The 20,751-nt window shown below is 47.8% G+C and overlaps 1 protein-coding gene across 5 annotated transcripts in view; it reads left to right on the top strand.

The window, feature by feature from the left end:
* RGMB (repulsive guidance molecule BMP co-receptor b) overlaps positions 1-20,751 on the top strand; it is a 107,219-nt gene that overhangs the window by 32,746 nt on the left and 53,722 nt on the right. For 2 of the 5 annotated variants that reach the window (XM_077462341.1, XM_077462340.1), the window contains one exon: positions 4,964-5,154. The exons of 2 other annotated variants lie outside the window; for them this stretch is intronic. In XM_077462341.1, the coding sequence (XP_077318467.1) occupies positions 4,964-5,154 (191 nt within the window). Of the gene's footprint in view, positions 1-4,801; positions 5,155-20,751 lie in introns of those variants that run through there. One more of the 5 variants, XM_077462342.1, reaches the window with a different exon arrangement.

Here is a 20,751-nt window from a genome sequence, read left to right as displayed (position 1 = left end):
CTTTTCCTGGTCAATGTATTCTGTCAGTTCAATTACCACCTTAATCAGCCACAGAAACTGGGTAATTAATATGTGTTTCGGTTTTATAGGGATGAGGTGGCAACCCTACGCTAGCGGCATTATCGCTCATCTGACATCATCCTAAAGCTGGCCATACACTACTACACAATCTTATTCTCGTAATTTGATCTGAGCATGCGTGGCATTTTGTCCAAACGGAATTCTCTACAAATGATCGGAAAAAGTCAGATCGGATTTTTTTGACGAAAAATTTGAGATCCTGCTCACAAATTTTTTCAGTCGGAATTTCCGACGGAAAAAGTCCGATAGAGCCCACACACGATCGGATTTTCCGACAATATAATCTGATCTGACCTTTTCCGTCTGAATTTTTGCCCGTGTGTACAGGGCATTATGTATAGGTTGCCTAATCTTGTAATGTACAGTAAAACCTTGGATTGTGAGCATAATTCATTTTGGAGACATGCTTGTAATCCAAAGGACTTGTATATCAAAGCAAATATCCCCATAAGAAATAATGGAAACGCAGGTGATTTGTTCCACAACCATTTATTCATAAGTCCTTCAGTTTATAGTCCCTATAAAAAGATTATAGCAATGTAATAGGTTGTGTAACCATAAAATGTCCATCCACAAATGGAAGCCTCTAGGAGGGGATTAGAAGCAAAATCCATCAGGAGCTACAGAGTATAAAAGAGAAGAGAGGCGCCTCTAAGTGCAGCAATATGGTTACATTTAATGAAGGTACAACATTTAGCAACTCACATGGTTAAAAGGGGCACATCTAAGTATGCAGGCATCCGGGGAAAAGCTGTCCACATGGACTGTCCTCCATACCGCTGGCTCTCACTGCTGTCAGTCTGCAATTGTGTTCGGGAAGTCTACCCTGAAAGCGAGGCTTAAATCGCTCATGGAGCGCAGCGTGGAAGGAATGACGTTGATGGCGGTGAGGAGGATGGTCTATGTGGACAGCTTTACCCCAGATGCCTGCATACTTAGATGTGCCTGTTTTAATCATCAACCATGTGAGTTGCTAAATGTTGTACCTTCATTAAATGTATCCATATTGCTACACTTAGAGGCGCCCCTCTTCTCTTTTATACTCAGCTGTGACATGACACTATTTGTATATCAAGACATCGCTTGTATATCAAGTCAAAATTTAGTTAAAAAATTTGCTTGTCTTGCAAAACACTCTCAAACCAAGGTTTTACTTTACAGGCAGCTCCGCTGCAAGTTTTATTTTTCCTGGAGTGCAGCTTTAATGGCCAGTCAACTAGCATTTTTAGAGGGGGGAAGGCAGAAGGGTCCTTTGTTCAAACATCATTAGTTCCGTCACAAAAACTGATTTAAAAAAAATGCAGGAAAACGGAATCAGGTTATACATCCATCTTCAGGTCAGTACAGTCCAATTTTTCGCAGGTGATTTGTCGGGGCAATGGCTGGTCTTAGCGCCTCAATCATCACAACACCATGGTTGATATGGTGTCAGGATGATTGAAGTTCATTATTTCTATCATTACATTGTAATATGAAATGAAATAGTTCAACTCACCATAAGGCTGAATCAGTGGGAGCCCCTGGCATGTCACTTGCCACCGTTGCCTGCCACCAGATGCAGCTTGCCACTTTGCCACGTCGCCAGCCTGTCACTGCATTGGTGGCAGCACAGACATGAGCATTGGTCCATTGAGCACAGAGGCAGGGTGGGTTCTGTCCTATCTTAGAGTGAGGGTGGAACAGTGGTGATACAGGGCGGGCGGTGAGAGATGATGCCATCTCTCTTCTCGCCCGCTGCACCACTGACAGTCTATCGTTCGCCTTTGCGGCCAGCTTGGGTTCACAGCACGCAGGACATGGTGGTGCTTACATCAAGAGGTTGCTCCTATGCCAGTAAGGACCACCAAAACCAGACCATTTATTGCATTCAATCTCTCCCCATATGATTATACAGTGTGTGTATTTTATATGTGTTATTTATCTGGACAGTCTTGGATGTGATGAAAGCAGCCCTAACAGACTCAGAGTTGTCCCTTAAGTGACACTGTATAGTTTTCCCCTATGTCCCTCTCCTGGCAGCTACATAACAGATATTATAGGGAGGTGAAGAATGGAAGGAGGAGCTGGGCCAGCACAGACAGTAACGGAACACTCCAAGAAAAGGGGCTTGTAAGGAGGGCATGGGCTGTTCCAGGAATTGACCCTTCCTGAATTCTCTAGCAATGGAACATTACACGTGAAAGGTAATCTATGGAGCAGAAAAACTGCTAGTAAGAATCTACAATACTTGATTTGTCTGTGCTTGTACCTGCTATTTAGTAACAGGGTCTTTTTGCTGTATGTAGAAAGTGAAGTGTCCCTTTTGTCTATAGCAAAAACAATGGGTAGAGTTACTAAAGGCAAACCGACTTGTGCACTTTAAAAATGCATTTGCTCCAGAGCTTAGTAAATGAGGTGAAAGTGGTTGTAAACCCTTACAACACACTTTGACCTACAGATAAGCCTAGATTAAGGCTTACCTGTAGGTCCAAGAAATATCTCCTAAACCTACACGGTTTAGGAGATATTTGCCGAAAGACAGGCACCGCTGTCTACGGCGCATGCGCCGTAGACAGCGGCGCGCAGGCGCACTGAACGTGGCACCCGTCAACGGCGATATGCCGCGCGTGGCGGCTCCCGAGCGCATGCGCGGGAGTGACGTCATCGTGGCTTCGCCGAATGACAGCGGCAGAGCAGTGAGACCCACGAGAAGATGGATGCGCCAGACTACAGGGGACAGCGGTGACTTCGCTGGCTCCTGTGTCAGGTAAGTGACACATAATGAGCTACTATGCGATGCATAGTAGTCCATTAAGCTTTACCTTTGCAGGGAATGAAAGAGGAAGTAAACTCATCAGGGTTTACTTCCTCTTGAAGCTTTACTTTGCAAAGAATACCCGAGGAAAAAAAACAGCATTTCTCCTCCTTGCATATGATTGGATGATGGAAGTCAGCAGAACTTCCCCTCATTTAGTAAGCTCTGGAGCAACTGTACAAAGTGCTCAGTCTATGTGCCTTTAGTAAATCTACCCTAATGAGTATTTCACCACCTGAATGCTAAATTGGGTAAAAAAATAAAAATAAATAACTGCAATGATTTTGGGTGCACCAGCATCACAGCATGTCAGCACACCTTCCAACTTTTTAAGATGGGGAAGGGGTCACCTATTAGCAAAAATATATCCACATAGGACACGCCCCCTGCCACGCCCCCTTAAAGGAGAATTCTATTAAAAAAATGATTAGTTCAACTGACAAATGTTATTTTCTTTTTTCTTTTTTTTACCACTACTATTCCTTTAAATAGATTTTTTGAAATTTACAAATGCAGCAATTTAGAAATTGGATAAAAGGTTTAGCACTGGGAAACAATGAAAGATAAATAGTGCATTTTCATACAACGATATAGATCAAATCAAAACAAGGGACAAAAGGAGGAAAGAGGGACTTTGTTCCACATCAGGGACAGTTGGGAGATCTGCTAGCTCTATCACTAGCTGGACATACACTCTACAATCTGATTGTACAATCTCCTTTAGGGCTTGTTCACATGGGCCACTAGGGGGTGTTAAAATCAAGAAATGGAAGCTCAGTTTTACACCCACCACCTACAGAAGGACATGCAGCGGCTCAGGGCTGTAGCCAATGCAGAAATGAAACTGCATGGTGCATTTGATGGGAGGCACCGCCATCGAACACGACCCATTAAGTGTATGGGGGAGCATTGCAACCAGATCCAACGCATATGGCTGTAGTGCAGTGGTGCTGCATTTATAGGGTTAAAACAGGTGGTGAGGAGGCAACATATTGCCAAATGCAAATCCACTGCAGATCACTTTTCAGAGGGGTGCAAGGGCTGATGCCCATACAAACGAGCCCTAGGCCTACGTTCATATATGTGCGGCACGTTTGTGTGCACGTCGCGTGTACAGCGGCCTGTTCATTTGACCCCAGAAACGCTTAGAAAGAAGTCCCTGAATCTTTTTAAAAAATCACGCTCCTCTGCCACAGCAACGTGTGATTTGGCTGCACAAAAATACGCTGCGTTTGCCAATGCATGCGGGTGCCATTAGGAATTGTTGGCACCACTTTGTGTCTGCTAAAAACAGTGCGCTTTGCAGCATTTAGTGAGTATTCCTGACCTGCACAAGGGTGAACTTAGCCTTAGATATATATTATATTATATATAAGAATATATACGATATATTCAGGGTTGTATAGCCAAAACGATACAATTGTCCATTCAAATAGCATCCAATCAGGCAAGCCCCTCCACAGAGGATGGAGATCGACCAATCAGATTGTATAGTGCGGTACACATTCTGACAGCCGGGACAACTTGTATCCAATCAGAGAGAAGTCCCCGCCCTCTGTTCCCTCTTCTGTGTATTAGTGACAAGGGGCCCAGGAATGTTAGATGGGGGAGTGGGCGTTTCCTAAACATCATCAACCACGCCCATTCTGTCTATTTTCGCCAATCACGGGGTACGGCTGCTAAAGTTCGCCTTGTAATTTGGAAGCGTGCAATGTAAAAGAAATCCCGGGAGGAAGAGATGTCCGGGCCGTCTACTCCTCCATAGATACAGTCCACTGAGCGCCCAGCCCGGGACCCCACACGGCCAGTCACAGGAAAGGGAGAGGGGGGCGGGATAGAGGGCGGGGCCTGGACGGCGCTGCCTGTCAGTGGGGTGGAGGGAGCGGTGCGGGTCTCCGGGATCCGCCCAATGAGCGGCAGCCCCTTCCCCTTCTGTCCCGCCCCTCCTCCTCTCCCGGTCCCCCTCCGGCACACACAGTGTGATGTGAGCTGTGTCCGGGATGTGTGCTCCGTCTAACCGTCTCTGTGTTCTCTCTTCCCCCGATCTCCGCCCCGGACTCTCCGCCTCCTGAAAACTTTCTCCGCCAGGAAGAGAAGGAAGCGAGCCGTGCCGTGCCAGCCTGCTCCCGCTCCGCAGCCCCACCGCCCGGCATCGCGACCTGAATGGACGGGTATGGGGAGAAGGGCCGCACTCTCCTACCCCGGGGCTGATCGCCGCGGTACGCCGGGACCCCTCCACCTCCTCCCGCTACTGATACTGGCCCTCTGGGGGCACACAGGTGAGACCGGCCCGTGTGTGTGTGTGTGTGTGTGTGTGTGTGTGTGTCTGTGTCTGTCTGTCCCCGACCGATCACTCCCGATCATCTCCTCCGTACGCGGGGCGATCATCACTCCTCCGTACGCGGGGCGATCTTCACTCCTCCGTACGCGGGGCGATCATCACTCCTCCGTACGCGGGGCGATCATCACTCCTCCGTACGCGGGGCGATCATCACTCCTCCGTACGCGGGGCGATCATCACTCCTCCGTACGCGGGGCGATCATCACTCCTCCGTACGCGGGGCGATCATCACTCCTCCGTACGCGGGGCGATCATCACTCCTCCGTACGCGGGGGGGCGATCATCACTCCTCCGTACACGCGGGGGGGCGATCATCACTCCTCCGTACACGCGGGGGGGCGATCATCACTCCTCCGTACACGCGGGGGGGGCGATCATCACTCCTCCGTACACGCGGGGGGGCGATCATCACTCCTCCGTACACGCGGGGGGGCGATCATCACTCCTCCGTACACGCGGGGGGGCGATCATCACTCCTCCGTACACGCGGGGGGCGATCATCACTCCTCCGTACACGCGGGGGGGCGATCATCACTCCTCCGTACACGCGGGGGGGCGATCATCACTCCTCCGTACACGCGGGGGGGCGATCATCACCCCTCCGTACACACGGGGGGGGGCGATCATCGCCCCTCCGTACACACGGGGGGGGGGGGGGCGATCATCGCCCCTCCGTACACATTGGGGGGGGGGGCGATCATCACCCCTCTGTACACACGGGGGGGGGGGGGCGATCATCACCCCTCTGTACACACGGGGGGGGGGGCGATCATCACCCCTCTGTACACACGGGGGGGGGGGCGATCATCACCCCTCTGTACACACGGGGGGGGGCGATCATCACCCCTCTGTACACACGGGGGGGGGGGCGATCATCACCCCTCTGTACACACGGGGGGGGGGCGATCATCACCCCTCTGTACACACGGGGGGGGGGCGATCATCACCCCTCTGTACACACGGGGGGGGGGGGGGGCGATCATCACCCCTCTGTACACACAGGGGGGGGGGCGATCATCACCCCTCTGTACACACAGGGGGGGGGGCGATCATCACCCCTCTGTACACACAGGGGGGGGGGCGATCATCACCCCTCTGTACACACAGGGGGGGGGGCGATCATCACCCCTCTGTACACACAGGGGGGGGGGCGATCATCACCCCTCTGTACACACAGGGGGGGGGGCGATCATCACCCCTCTGTACACACAGGGGGGGGGGCGATCATCACCCCTCTGTACACACAGGGGGGGGGCGATCATCACCCCTCTGTACACACAGGGGGGGGGCGATCATCACCCCTCTGTACACACAGGGGGGGGGGCGATCATCACCCCTCTGTACACACAGGGGGGGGGGCGATCATCACCCCTCTGTACACACGGGGGGGGGGCGATCATCACCCCTCTGTACACACGGGGGGGGGGCGATCATCACCCCTCTGTACACACGGGGGGGGGGCGATCATCACCCCTCTGTACACACGGGGGGGGCGATCATCACCCCTCTGTACACACGGGGGGGGGGGGCGATCATCACCCCTCTGTACACACGGGGGGGGGGCGATCATCACCCCTCTGTACACACGGGGGGGGGCGATCATCACCCCTCTGTACACACGGGGGGGGGGCGATCATCACCCCTCTGTACACACGGGGGGGGGGGCGATCATCACCCCTCTGTACACACGGGGGGGGGGCGATCATCACCCCTCTGTACACACGGGGGGGGGGCGATCATCACCCCTCCGTACATCATGGTTTTAGTGTTGTTGGGGGGGGGGGGGGGGGGGTTGTCTCTGGTTTTAGTGTTGGGGGGTGATCATCGTGGTTTTAGTGTGGGAGGGGGTTGTCTCTGATTTTAGTTTAGTTTTATCCCATACTTGTGTGTTGTAGTAGATGGGATTAGCTGAGAGTAACTGAGAGTAAGAGATTTGTATTTCCTGCCAAGTCTGGATTGTGTGACGGTCTGAGGACTGCAGTATGGGGACAATGGTTGTGGACTTTCTGTCCCGGGTGACATGAGAGCCTCGTCTGTACCCCTTGGAGCTGAGGACCTGGCAGCAGTATGGTGACGGTACCCCCGCACCCCTTTGTGGGCTTAGTAGCGGTTACATGCCGGACCCAGGAGTCCATATGCTAGCACTTATTCCAGGCTTTTATTGACATTTTCCCCTTTTATCCTAATTATTTATTGATAAAACGCCAGCATCTTCCACAGCTGTGAACAGTATGCTGGGCTGTGCAGACGAAGGGACTGAGGAGGAATTTCACCTAATGCAACTTTACAGAGAACGCTTACATGAGACCCTTTACAAGGCGGCCTGCGTATTAGAGTATTATTATACACAATCTGTATTTAATACTTTTTAGAAGTCAAATCATTTTGCGGTATGATGAGCTTAGACCTATGAGTTTGTCTCCTCTGGCGGTTTTGCCATCACAGAAATGTCCTAGAACTGCCTAGTACAACCGTGGCAGGGCAGTTGATAGGCCCGGTACCCAGAGAAGCGGCATCACAAAAAACCAACAAAGCAGCATTTTAATCCCCATTTCCAGAGGTGAGCGGTCTTCAGGAGATCTGGGGGGCATTACATGTAAGCACTTTTTAAAGTATTTTGCAAGTATGGTTGCACGTGTAAGCAAGCTTAGGGCATGTTTGTATTGGGGGAGAAGAGTAGTACAGTTGTTAATTCTGTTCCATGTTTATCGACGCTTCAATTAAAGTCTGTGGGGCCAAAAACACCCAACACAGCTCTAAACAAATCTCATGCATTGTTTTGTGCTTCAAGTGACTGAGTGCGGGGATTTTGGACATCTACAATAGTACACCATCGATGTAATGAATGGCTGATCACAAAGCCATTCTGTTGGATTTACTAGTAAAATACTCTACCACAATTGGATTCTCAAGTGTTGTCATGCGTAGGGAAGTGTGAGAAAAACGCACAGGGGGGTGAATGAGGTTCAGGAGCGGCAACCTTACAAGTTTCAAAATCCAAGGGTGGCCACACGCCTGCAAATGCTTAAAAAATAAATCATAAAGTGCTATTGTGAGTGTTGAATATGCTAACGCCAGTGGAGATAGGGCCCCGTTTTCTGATATGGAGCCTAACATTATACATACACATAGAGATAATTCCAATACATCGTTAATGAAAGTTTCATAATCCTTGTGTAGAGAAGATGTTTGGACTGATGTTCCTCCAGTGCCTTTGCTGGCTGTCAAGGTCCTTTTTGTGGTTGGATGTAGAGTGATCACTCTTTGGATGTGGAGGGCTTTGTACATAAAGACACCAGCAATGGCTGTGCTGAGCACCTGTATATCCTTTGTATGTTAGGAGAGGTGTGGACGTCGGCTGGCGCAGCTGGTGGATGCTCTCTAATGGGATGTGCTCAGTCATTTCCCCGAGGTGCCAAGGCTCTGCCTTTCCTCTATGATGCTTTTTCATGACTATACTCCGGAGGATTCTTGATGGCTCAGAAACTCATTTGGAAAGTTGGGTAACCAATATCAACCAGTCAGATGTCGTATTTACAGATTTAAATCCGATAAAGTGACATCCCGTTGTGGAGTTCTACTCATGTATGGCTTTATCAAAGAAGCATGCCAATGTTTTTATTTCACGTGCAGATAAATGAATGCTACAATATTGATATAGTTCTTATTCACGCTACTTGTGTATTGTAACCTGCATTCTCTGCAGGCGCGGTGAATGAGCACCATCATGAAGAGATGCATTGTTATTATGAAAGCTCTCTTATCTGAGCAGCCACCATCACGACTCCTTTAGCATAACTCCTATTCCTTGTTGGCATTGCAAAGTGTGTGTGTATGTGTGTGTGTGTATATATATATATATATATATATATATATATATATATATATATATATATATATATATATATATATATATATATAATGTGTGTAATTTTTTTTTTTTTTTTTTTTTTTTTGTGTGTATAAATGTTTTGTTTAGACCAGCCTTTCTCAAACTTTTTACAATGGAGGAATCCTTTAAATTTGTGTTTTGTTTTTTTTTTTGTTTTTTTTTTAGGTTTTGGGGAACCCCAAATTAATTTATTGGGTGTCAGTGGGAAAATGCCCATTAGGTTGGGGTTTAGTTGGAAGAATGTCTTATGCTGGTGACCATTGGGAAGATTGGCCCCCTCACGTTGGTGGTCAAAATCTCTCCTTTACAGGCAGCCAGAAACACCATTGGTGCCATGCAGCTGGCTGTGCCAACTATTCAGGCACCAATGGGAGGTCAATCAGCCACAGAGTGGGCAGAGCGGTCCCCTCTCTTAGGTGGGCAGAGCGGTCCCCTCTCTTAGGTGGGCAGAGCGGTCCCCTCTCTTAGGTGGGCAGAGCGGTCCCCTCTCTTAGGTGGGCAGAGCGGTCCCCTCTCTTAGGTGGGCAGAGCGGTCCCCTCTCTTAGGTGGGCAGAGCGGTCCCCTCTCTTAGGTGGGCAGAGCGGTCCCCTCTCTTAGGTGGGCAGAGCGGTCCCCTCTCTTAGGTGGGCAGAGCGGTCCCCTCTCTTAGGTGGGCAGAGCGGTCCCCTCTCTTAAGTGGCCAGTGGGCAGAGCCCTCACGTTGGTGGTCAAAATCTCACCTTTACAGACAGTCAAAAAGTCCATTGCTGCCATGCAGCTGGCTGTGCCAAGTTTTGTTGGCCCCAGAACTATTCAGGCACCATCAAATGGGAGTGCAATCAGCCACAGTTCAAGGAACCTCCAACAGCTTCTGGAGTACCCTCCCTTAGGTGGGCAGAGCGGTCCCCTCCCTTAGGTGGGCAGAGCGGTCCCCAGCCGTGGGTGGCCAGTGGGCAGAGCCCTCACGTTGGTGGTCAAAATCTCACCTTTACAGACAGCCTAAAAGACAATTGGTGTCATGCAGCTGACTGTGCCAAGTTTTGATTGCCCCAGAACTATTCAAGCACCATCAAAGGCGAGGTGAATCGCCACAGTTTAAGGAACCCCTAACAACAACCTCTGGAGGTCCCTAGTTGGGAAAGATCTGTGTAGTCATTTGCAGAGTCGGGCTATGATTGATCATGGAATATAAAGCTGAAGGACCAATTTATTTATTTTTTTCTTATTTATTTTTTAACTGATTGCATTTTGTGCTGCAGGCGTGAAGGAGTTAAGTATCCCCTCTTAGGTATACGGTGTGTAATGATCCAGATGTCTTTTTTTTTTTTTTTTTTTTTTCCCTCAATTCCTTTCCTGGTGTTTGCTAGGAGTCAGGCTGAGATCAGGTTTCCAGCTTCTACAAGGAGAAAGGGGAGCCTTGTGCTGATTCTGCTCTGGATGGGAGTCGGAAAGAATTTAACCCCTGCAAGAGATTTCCTCTGAAAGACCAATCTGACATTCCCTTATCAAGTGACAGCTAATTCTTCTATTACTAGATCCTAATTCTGTATGCCGCATGAAGAGCGGCACAGTCCGGCCTCTGTACATGGAGTGTTCCCGTTCTGTTTATATCTAAAGTTCTGAAGCTAATTATGGTTGTAATTGTAACAACTGATGTGTGCAACGATATGTGGTTTGCAGCAGCCATTGAGCAGAAGCAGATAGGATTACATCTGGGAATCTACAGTACTTCCTCCCCTCTGGTTGGGAACAGTTAAGTTCAGAGGTTTGAATTGCCTGCTAGACTTTCTGAGACGTTCAGGGTCCACATATGTGATTTGACCTTTGCATAACGTCCTAATATTTGTGGCTTGTGACTAATTTGAACAGTTTGTATGGGGTGGATGGCTGAGAGGTGCTTTTGTTCAAGATCATTACCTTGAATAATTCCTGCAGCGATTAACTGGGAAAAGGTTGGGGCAGGCTAATCTAAATCTGATCAACAAAGCCTGATTATCTATTAAATGTTTACATCTGGATTTCTATCAGCAGGTTATTAAGTAACCACATTTACTGGTCAAGAGCTTTACAGCGGAGTAGTTCAAGGTTACTGCCAGCGTATATATTCATGGAATTTTTTTTAAGACCATCTTTAATATATAATATATTCTATGGACTTTTAAAACACAATTATGAATGATGCGAGGGGAAAAAATAAACATTTTTCTTTTATATTATAATATATACAGTACATTTTTTTTTTCTTTTTTTTTTTTATTGTATATGTTTAAAAATTTTAAAAAAAGTATTTATTTATTTATTTATTTATTTTTACTTTTTTTTGCACCAAAATGAAAATGTTGGCGCTGAAACCGAAAATGCAGGATGCACTTGGCCGAAAAAAAACCCCCCCAAAAAAATAAAACGTGTGTGTGTGTGTGTGTGTGTGTGTGTGTGTGTGTGTATATGTATATGTAATATATATATATATATATATATATATATATTTATTATTATTATTATATATATTTTTTTCTCAAGTCGTCTTCCAGGACGGCACCCTGAGAGATGACTGGTCCACCTGACAGGAAACACAATCAAAGAGGTTAAAAGCCCCCGCCCCTCCCCGTGCTCCTCAGTTTTTGATTGTGTTTCCCCACAGCGAAACCGTTTGTTATTTTTTCCTAGACCCGAAGCCTGGGGCTGGTGGTCTCCCCCTGGGAGCCAGACCTAATGCCTGGGAAGCCTCTAGGTCTGGCAGGATGTTCTCATCCTTCCTGGGGGGTTCCCCTATATTTTCCTCAGGGGGGGCAGCAGAAACTGGAAGAGCCCCCCTGAGCGCTGAAGGACCCTGGGTACAGTGGTGTACCCAGAACTTCAGGGGCCAATTTTCCTCTCCTCTCCTTACCTGTGCGGTGGCCGTGCAGAAAAGGAGCCTGGTGTCCCTTTTTGGCTCAGGGTATCTCTCTGAAGACTCCAGGTCCAGCAATCCAGAGGGTTCTTGGTGCAGCTGGAGGCAGTATCTCCCCTTTGCAGCAGAGGTGCTCAGCTTTCTGGGGAGGTTTGGCACCATCTTCCTGGAGCTTGGTGGAGGAATGACATCACTTCCTCCACAGAACAGGAAGTGAGCTCAGAGTTCGGGTCATTTCCTGTCTACAGCAAAATGGTGGCCGTATCAGCATGGAGGTAACCACAGCCTCAGCCTCACAGCTGATTTGCCAAATCGGGGACATAAATCCAGGAGGAGCAGGCGCCCACTTCTCCCACAGACCGGCTGCCTTCGCCTGTGTTAGCTGTCCGAAGAAGCTCACTGGTGCCAGCAGCATGGAACGTGAGGAGAGACCCGCAGGGTCCATGGCCATGGAGGAGACCACAGGGGGTGAGTCCGACCGGCCGCCGGAGGTTTAGATGGGGGAGGGTACCCCAACTCTTCTCCTCTGGGTGGTACAGTGCTGTATTGTAATGCCTGTATGTTTTTGTTTCAGGGGACGATGCCACTGCCCTTGGGGTTGCCAGCCGTCCCGTGAAATCTTCCACCCGCTCTAAGCGTTGTGGAAACTGTAATGCTAGATTACCCCCAGATCATCCTTAACCCTTCTGCTTTAAATGTATACAGAAGCTGACAGGGAAGGAAACCTCTCAGATAATGGAGAAGTTTCTCACAGTACAAACTGAGATGCTGTCCACTCTGAAAGCCTTTCAGTCCTCCCTTAAGTCTAGGGATTCAGAGGCTCACACCAGCAAGGACGCCTCCTCCCAGGAGGGCTCCGCTTCCTCTAGGGGGTCTAGACGGCGGGCAGACAACCCAAGGTATCTCCAGTCTCAGGATTCAGAGGAGGAGGATGAGTCCGAATCCCATGGGCAGGGATTCTCGGACGAGGGTGTGTTGGACAGCCAGGAGGAGGATGAGGGGGAGGACTCCAGGTCTAGCAGGCATATCTTTTCAGCCGATGACATGGAGGGACTACTGAGGGCGGTTTACGCTTCTGAAGGGATTCAGGAGCCCACGGCACAGGTCTCTGCCCAAGACAAAATGTATAGGGGCTTAATTAAACCACAGACCAGGGTTCTTCCGGTACATCCTGCACTCAAAGATATTATCTTAAGGGAGTGGAAGGATCCGGAGAAGAGGCTCCTAAAGTACAAAACATGGAAGCGTAGATGCCCCTTTACTGAGGAGGATGAGGAGAAGTTTTTCAAGACTCCTAGGCTAGACGCCTCCCTGGCACAAGTTTCTAAACAATCCGATCTTTCCTTTGAAGACACTGGGAACATCAAGGATCAGATGGATCGGAGGGCAGAAACTATTTTGCGCAGGGCCTGGGAGGCCAACGCGTCGGCTATGAGCCCCGCGTTGGCCTCAGCCTGCATCGCTAGAAATGCGGACATGTGGATCTCTAAGCTGATAGACCACATCTCCCAGACTTCCAAGTCTAAGGAGGTCTTAGATTCATTGGAGGTCGTAGGCAGCGCTGTTGCATACCTAGCGGATGCGGCCGTGGAGACGGTGCGCACAACCGCCAAGTCTGCTGCCTTACTAAACTCGGCTCGGCGAGCCCTATGGGTTAAAACTTGGGACGGGGATGGCTCATCTAAGACCCGTCTATGTGGCCTCCCTTTTGAGGGTTCCCTCCTTTTTGGTGCTGGCCTAGACCAAGCCCTTGCTAGGTCGACCGAAAAGGGGAAGAAATTCCCTACTAAACCGAGGAGGGATAGGAAGAGGTTTTTTCGTGGCCCCCAGGCAAAGAACCGCTTCTCGGAGAAAAAGGTCTCCCCTAATAGACGTTGGGGGGCTGGGAAGGATAAGCAGAAGTCAGGCATTCTCTTTTCCAGCCAGAAGTCAAGCGACAAGACCTCCAAATGACATTCCAGTGGGGGGAAGGCTTTCCCACTTTGTCCCTCAGTGGGAAAGGGTCACTCAGAGCCCCCATATTCTACAGATCATAAAAGAGGGTTACAGGTTAGAATTTCTTTCCCCTCCTCCCTCCAAATTTCTCTTGACCCACCTTCCCAGGGATCCTGGCAAGGCAGCAGGAGTCCTACAGAATATAGAAGAACTGGCCAGGCAGGAGGTCATAGTGCCTGTTCCAGAGGGCCAGCAGGGTCAGGGGTTCTACTCCCATATATTTGTGGTACCAAAGCCCTCAGGAAGATATCGCCTCATCATAAATCTAAGGCATCTCAACGTCTTCCTGCGGTACAAGAAGTTCCGCATGGAGAGTGTTTATTCTCTCAGGAGACACCTTCTCAGGGACGTGTTCATGGTAACCTTGGATTTAAAGGACGCCTACCTTCACGTCCCTATATTTCAGAACCATCAGGTCTTCCTAAGATTTGCAATTGCCTCTCCAGAGGGAGTTCAGCATTGGCAGTTTGCGGCCCTCCCCTTCGGGCTGGCATCCAGTCCAAGGGTTTTTACAAAGATCCTGGCAGAAGTAGTGGCCTTCCTGCATCTCCAGGAAGTAGCGCTGATTCCCTATTTGGACGACATTCTGATTTACAATCAGAATCGGGATCAGCTCCTTTTGGATCTAGCCAGGGTAGTGGAGACCTTAGAATCCCTGGGATGGATCATCAGCAAGGAAAAATCCTCACTGATTCCGGCCCAGACGAAAATGTATCTGGGATTCCTGGTGGATTCCGCGCAACAGAAGTTAGTTCTACCCCAGAGCAAGGTAGAGGGTATAATTTCAGCGGTCCTTTCTCTGTTAGAGGCAAAGACATCTCCATACAAAGGGATTATGAGGGTGCTGGGCCTGATGACGGCAGCTATCCCAGCAGTTCCTTGGGCACAGCTGCACTCCAGGACCCTCCAGCACTTCCTCCTTTCCTCTTGGGACAGGAAAGGGGTTTCTCTAGAAGTAGAAGTGGCCATTCCGATCGAGGTAAAGGATTCTCTTCACTGGTGGCTTCACCCTCAGAGGCTTCAGGGGGGCCTCCTTTGGAGTCAGCTTCAGCCGCTCAGGATAACAACAGACGCAAGTTCCTGGGGGTGGGGGGCCCACCTGGAGGATCTAACAGCCCAGGGTTCCTGGGACGTGAGTCAGAGAAAGACATCCTCAAATTTTCGAGAACTTTTGGCCATCGGGGAGGCATTAAAGGCTTTCGAAAGGAGGATCAAGGACCAGGAAGTTCAGGTCCTATCAGACAACGCCACGGCAGTGGCATTTGTCAATCATCAGGGGGGCACCAGATCTCCAACTCTACTGGCTCTATCTTTAGAGATCATGGGTTGGGCGGAGCATCGGATTATCTCCATTTCCGCAGTCCACATAAAGGGGTCCCTGAATGTAGAGGCAGACTATCTCAGTCGTCAGCCGATTCTTCAGGGAGAATGGGAGTTGAATCCAGAGGTATTCTCCCTGGTATGTCGGCAGTTCGGCGATCCAGAGATAGATCTGTTCGCCCGCAGAAAGAACAGAAGGGTAAAGAGATTCTTTTCCCTTGCCCGAGAGGGGGGCTCAGAGGGGATAGACGCCTTGGCCCAGGTTTGGGACTTCCGGTTGGCCTATGCCTTCCCCCCCATGGGGCTTATTCCGAGGGTTCTTCAAAAGCTGTTTCTCTCGGAAGGCGCCCTGATTCTGATAGCTCCTTGGTGGCCCAAGAGAGCTTGGTTTCCAGCCCTGCAGGGTTGGTCCATAGCCCCGCCTCTACACCTTCCTGTTCGGCGCGACCTTCTCCTTCAGGGTCCAGTTTGCCATCTAGACCCCAGCTTCTTCAGGCTGACGGCCTGGCTCTTGAAAGGCAGAACCTGCGGGAGAAGGGCCTGTCGGACAGAGTAGTGGATACTCTCCTCCTTAGTAGGAAGCCGGTCACAAGGCGTATTTACGCTAAGACCTGGGGGATTTTTTCTCGCTGGTGTCAGGTGAGAGGGACTTCACAGCAAGAGATCCCGGCCATTCTGGAGTTTCTCCAGGATGGAGCAGAGCAGGGGTTGGCAACCAAGACACTTAAGGCACAGGTCGCAGCCTTATCCTGTTTTTTGGAGAGACGCTTGGCACTAGATCCTCTGATCAAGAGGTTCCTTTTGGTCAGAGAGAGGTTGTCCCCTGTCCAGGTGTCTAGGTTCCCACCATGGGATCTTACCTTGGTGTTAGAGGGCTTAACAAGGCCCCCCTTTGAACCAATAGACCAGATCCCCCTCAGGATCCTCACCTTTAAGTTGGCCTTTCTGCTTGCTATTACATCAGCCAGGAGAGTAGGCGATATTCAGGCTTTTTCAGTCAAGGAACCATACTTTCGTTTATTTGAGGACAGGGTTATACTTAGGCAGGACCCCCTGTACCTCCCTAAGGTAGCATCCAGGTTCCATAGGTCTCAAGAAGTAGTGCTACCTTCCTTTTGTAATAATCCCCAAAATGAGAGGGAAATTTCTTTTCACTGTCTGGACGTCAGACGTTGTTTATTATCCTACTTAGAAAAAGTTAAGGAGTTTAGAAGGTCCAGCCATCTTTTAGTTAATTTTTCTGGCCAAAAGAAGGGCCAACAAGCCTCCAAAGCATCCATAGCTAGATGGATTAAGCATGCCATTGCTTTAGCCTATGAGCAGTCAGGTAATGCAGTTCCTAGGGACCTGAAAGCTCATTCCACGCGGTCTCTGGCAACCTCTTGGGCAGAAAGGGCCGGAGCTTCAGTGGAGCAGATATGTAGAGCCGCTACATGGACAAGCCAGAACACCTTCCTGAGGCATTACAGGGTGGAGTTACTGTCCCCTCAGGATCTGGCATTTGGCAGGAAGGTCCTGCAAGCGGTTGTCCCGCCCTAAGGTAGGCCTGAGCTACTTGCTCCTCTCTCAGGGTGCCGTCCTGGAAGACGACTTGAGAAAATGACCAGTTACACTTACCGGTAACTGTGTTTCTGGGAAGTCTTCCAGGACGGCAGGCCTACTTCCCACCCGTTCTCTTTAGGTTTAAATTAAGGTATAGAGTGTGGTGGTGTGGTGTGGTTTTCTTCACTCTCGTGCACTGGTGTGGGTCAATACTTTGTCACAACTGAGGAGCACGGGGAGGGGCGGGGGCTTTTAACCTCTTTGATTGTGTTTCCTGTCAGGTGGACCAGTCATCTCTCAGGGTGCCGTCCTGGAAGACTTCCCAGAAACACAGTTACCGGTAAGTGTAACTGGTCATTTTTTTTTTTTTACTAAAGTGCTGATAGGGACCTAATTGCTAATGTGAAAAACGAGTTCAGCTGCAGCTATTTAAATGTGCTTTATTGCCACATACAGAATAATGAGATAAAAAAAAAATATATATTACTAGTGCGCTTGAATCTAACTAAAATAAATGTCGTACAGTATTCCAAAAATGCACTCAAAAAAACTATTACTAGTGCTCCCTCCTCTGTGAACAGAGATACAAACACAATAATATCATACATCTAGTGAGAAATATGTGTAGAAAGTTCCAATAGACATGAGCCACCACCTGGAGGAAAGATTCCCAATCGCCTTCAAATAGTAATTCAAACTAGAAAAGGCATTTCCTGGAGAAAATAGCATCAAAACTGCCCCATTATATTGCCCCCATCAAAACTGCCCCATCATATTGCCCCCATCAAAACTGTCCCATCATATAACTTTTGGGAGTGGAAGATTTTAAGGATTTGAATCATGCTCTCATTCACTCCAATGCTAAAAAAAAGTGTTAAAAAGCTTAATATTTTAAAAAGTATAAATAGTAGAAAAAAAGTCCAATCATCAGCTGAAAATTTTAAAAGTTGAATGGCTTTAATAGCTGAAAGTATGAAGAAAATATGCACAGCCAAAAAAACGTACGGAATGATAATAAAATTAAAAATAAATAAAAACGAATAATAGTGTGACTGCTGAAGCATTTCCACTAATGAGTCAAAATAATAGTCTCCAGAACATGGATCCCCACTCTGATAAGCTTATGTGGTTCAAGTGGTCAGTTTTGCTCCCAACTGATGATTTCTAAAAAGTTGCTGTCGGAAATAAAAACGCATCATTGCGCAAGATTGCTGTGTAATTCATAAACACCCCCCAATTGATGTAGGCTGTTCACATTTGGTTGGGTTCAAAAATGCTCTTAAAACGATCAGTAGTGCACGCAGCTTTCCTCCTCACTACAAGTCCGGTGTAGTGAAACACAGAAGGTGATGTCACTGGCTCCTCCCAACGTGTTGCGTCACAGGTCACATGACTTTTTCAAGGGAAATATAACATTCTAACAATATAACCTTTTATTTCCCTTGAGAAAGTCACATGACCTGTATTTGACTTTTTAATATCATGAATTTAAATGACGAAACGCATAGGGAGTGTCGGAGATGTGTGAAGCAATGGTTGTATAGCGGGACGTAGCGGCCATTTTGTGTGTTTGAAACGCTGGACGTTTCTATCATGCAAGTTTTTATTCCTGCAAATGTGAGTGTATTACATAGTTACATAGTAAGGTTGAATAAAGACACCAGTCCATCCAGTTCAACCTGAGTGTCTACAATTGTCCCTATCCCTGTACATTACACACTCACATCGGTCCCTACCCTCAAGAAGCCCGCAATCCAAGGTCCCCATTTATATACTAGGGCCAATTTTGGACAAAAGCCAATTAACCTACCAGCATGTCTTTTGAGTGTAGGAGGAAACCCACGCAGGCACAGGGAGAACATGCAAACTCCAGGCAGGTAGTGTCGTGGTTGGAATTCAAACCAGCGACCCTTTTAACTGCTAGATGAGAGTGCTAACGTTTTTAACAGTACTCATTTGGTTCTTGTTACATTAAACCTTTAATGGGATGTCTGCACTATGAGGAGTCTCTTTTGTGTCCATTGAGACTTCGGGTGCTGTAGTGGAGACGCTGGAGACTATCCCAGAGGCTGATTTCTGTCATAGCTGTTGTTGGGTGATACTTTATGTGCTCATTATCCAATCGGAGGGTAAGAGGGCACTGTTTTCGGGTGTTGGTCTCTGTACACTTATGACATAGGTGATTGCTAGAGCAGAAACCATATCTGGATATTATATGCTCTGTTATTATGGACACCCCATCAAATCATTCCCTGCATCTATTACCTTTTTGTACCACCACCCTCTCCCTTTAGAACAGGGGTGGCCAGTCAGTGGCCCGCAGAGCCCTCTGATGTGGCCTGCAACCTCCTGCTCTGGAATGGTAGGTTAGCAAGCCCAGATCGCAGGGTGCCAACCCATCATACCACAGCATCGGTGTTGTGAATGAAGCTGGTGGTAGAGGAAGAAAACGGCTGCAGAGCAGAGCCTATAAGCCGATGCTTCCTGTACAGCACCGGCTTTTGCCATAGGCAGAGTCTATGGCAAAGTTCAGTTAACCCACAGGTGCACTTTAGCGCAAGAAAAATTCATCCCTCTTCTTCACACTGGTCTGTTGCTCTTCCGTTGTATTAAAAATCTTGCTTGCTACATTATTGGTCTGTTAAAAAAAACTACACTGGAAACACACCTCCCTGTTAAAATGCATTGAAAATGCAGCAAGAAAGCATAAATAATGCACCCATGTTACATTTTTGATGCGGTTTTTGAGTCACGTGACCCATGAAAACATACCATACACTTTCGATGCTGTTTTCTCCACCTTTTTCTCTATTGCCAAAACGCTAATAACCCTATTTTCGGCTGAAATTTTGGTGCATCTCCATCGTTTTTTTTTGTCCGATCTTTAGTATTAATCCCTAATTATTTAACTAGAGCCTGACAAACCCTAGTGCAGAGATATGCAATTAGCAGACCTCCAGCTGTTGCAGAACTACAAATCCCATGAGGCATAGCAAGACTCTGACAGCCACAAGCCTGACACCGAGAGGCAGAGGCATGATGGGACTTGTAGTTTTGCAACAGCTGGAGGCCCACTAATTGCAGATCCCTGCCCTAGTGCCTAGAGCACTTGAAAGCAAAGCTATATGTCCGATTTCTAAAGCGATTTATTTATTTATTTTTTTCATTTTGCGCGAGATGTTAAATACTCGCAAATGATTATCGGTTCTGTCACGCTGACTGTGATCGTTAACTGATTGTATTTTGCAGCAGTCTGCAGTTGTTACGCACTTTCATGGATTTGCACTGTAGTAGAAATCAATCACAGACCATGGTGGCAACGCAGGTTCATCCAGCGGTAACAATAGAAGTTTATGGAGGTCGTTTGGATTGACTGATCACAGGGACTTTCAGAGGAATGTTATATGTAGTTTGGCCTTACAATTATATTGTGAAGCTATTTTTTTTTTAAAACTATTCATTACAGCTTTTGGTATAAAATTGATGCATAGCTTCATGAGAATTTACATATTTTTGCAGACCACCATGGTTGGTGCAAGATGTCACATGGTCATAGATGCATTTTATGTTTTTCCCAAAATCCATGTGCACCACAAGTAGGTACTGAAAGTTTCTTGGCTTGGTTCAGTCTTTTATACCTATTCTGCAAATAAATATAGATTTAAAGTATTAAAAAAAAAAAAAAAAATGAAAAAAAAAAAAATATATATATATATATATATATATATATATATATATATATATATATATATATATATAATAAATTCTGCACCAAGTGAAGTACAGGTATGTTGTCCTTGTTTTTGAAGAAGGCAACCACGTTGTTCTTGGAATTATGCGAAGAGCAGAGGTCATCCTCATCCCTTCACCATCCCTTCACCAGATGCCTCTGAGCATTACAGAGGTTGGAAGAAGA

This window comes from Lithobates pipiens, unplaced genomic scaffold (genome assembly GCF_037356315.1).
Source record: "Lithobates pipiens isolate NorthernLeopardFrog02 unplaced genomic scaffold, aLitPip1_a1.2 Scaffold_3, whole genome shotgun sequence".
In the NCBI taxonomy this organism is placed as follows: Eukaryota; Metazoa; Chordata; class Amphibia; order Anura; family Ranidae; genus Lithobates; species Lithobates pipiens.
The sequence above is the reverse complement of the archived record's forward strand: the minus strand, read 5'-3'. Positions and strand labels throughout refer to the sequence as shown.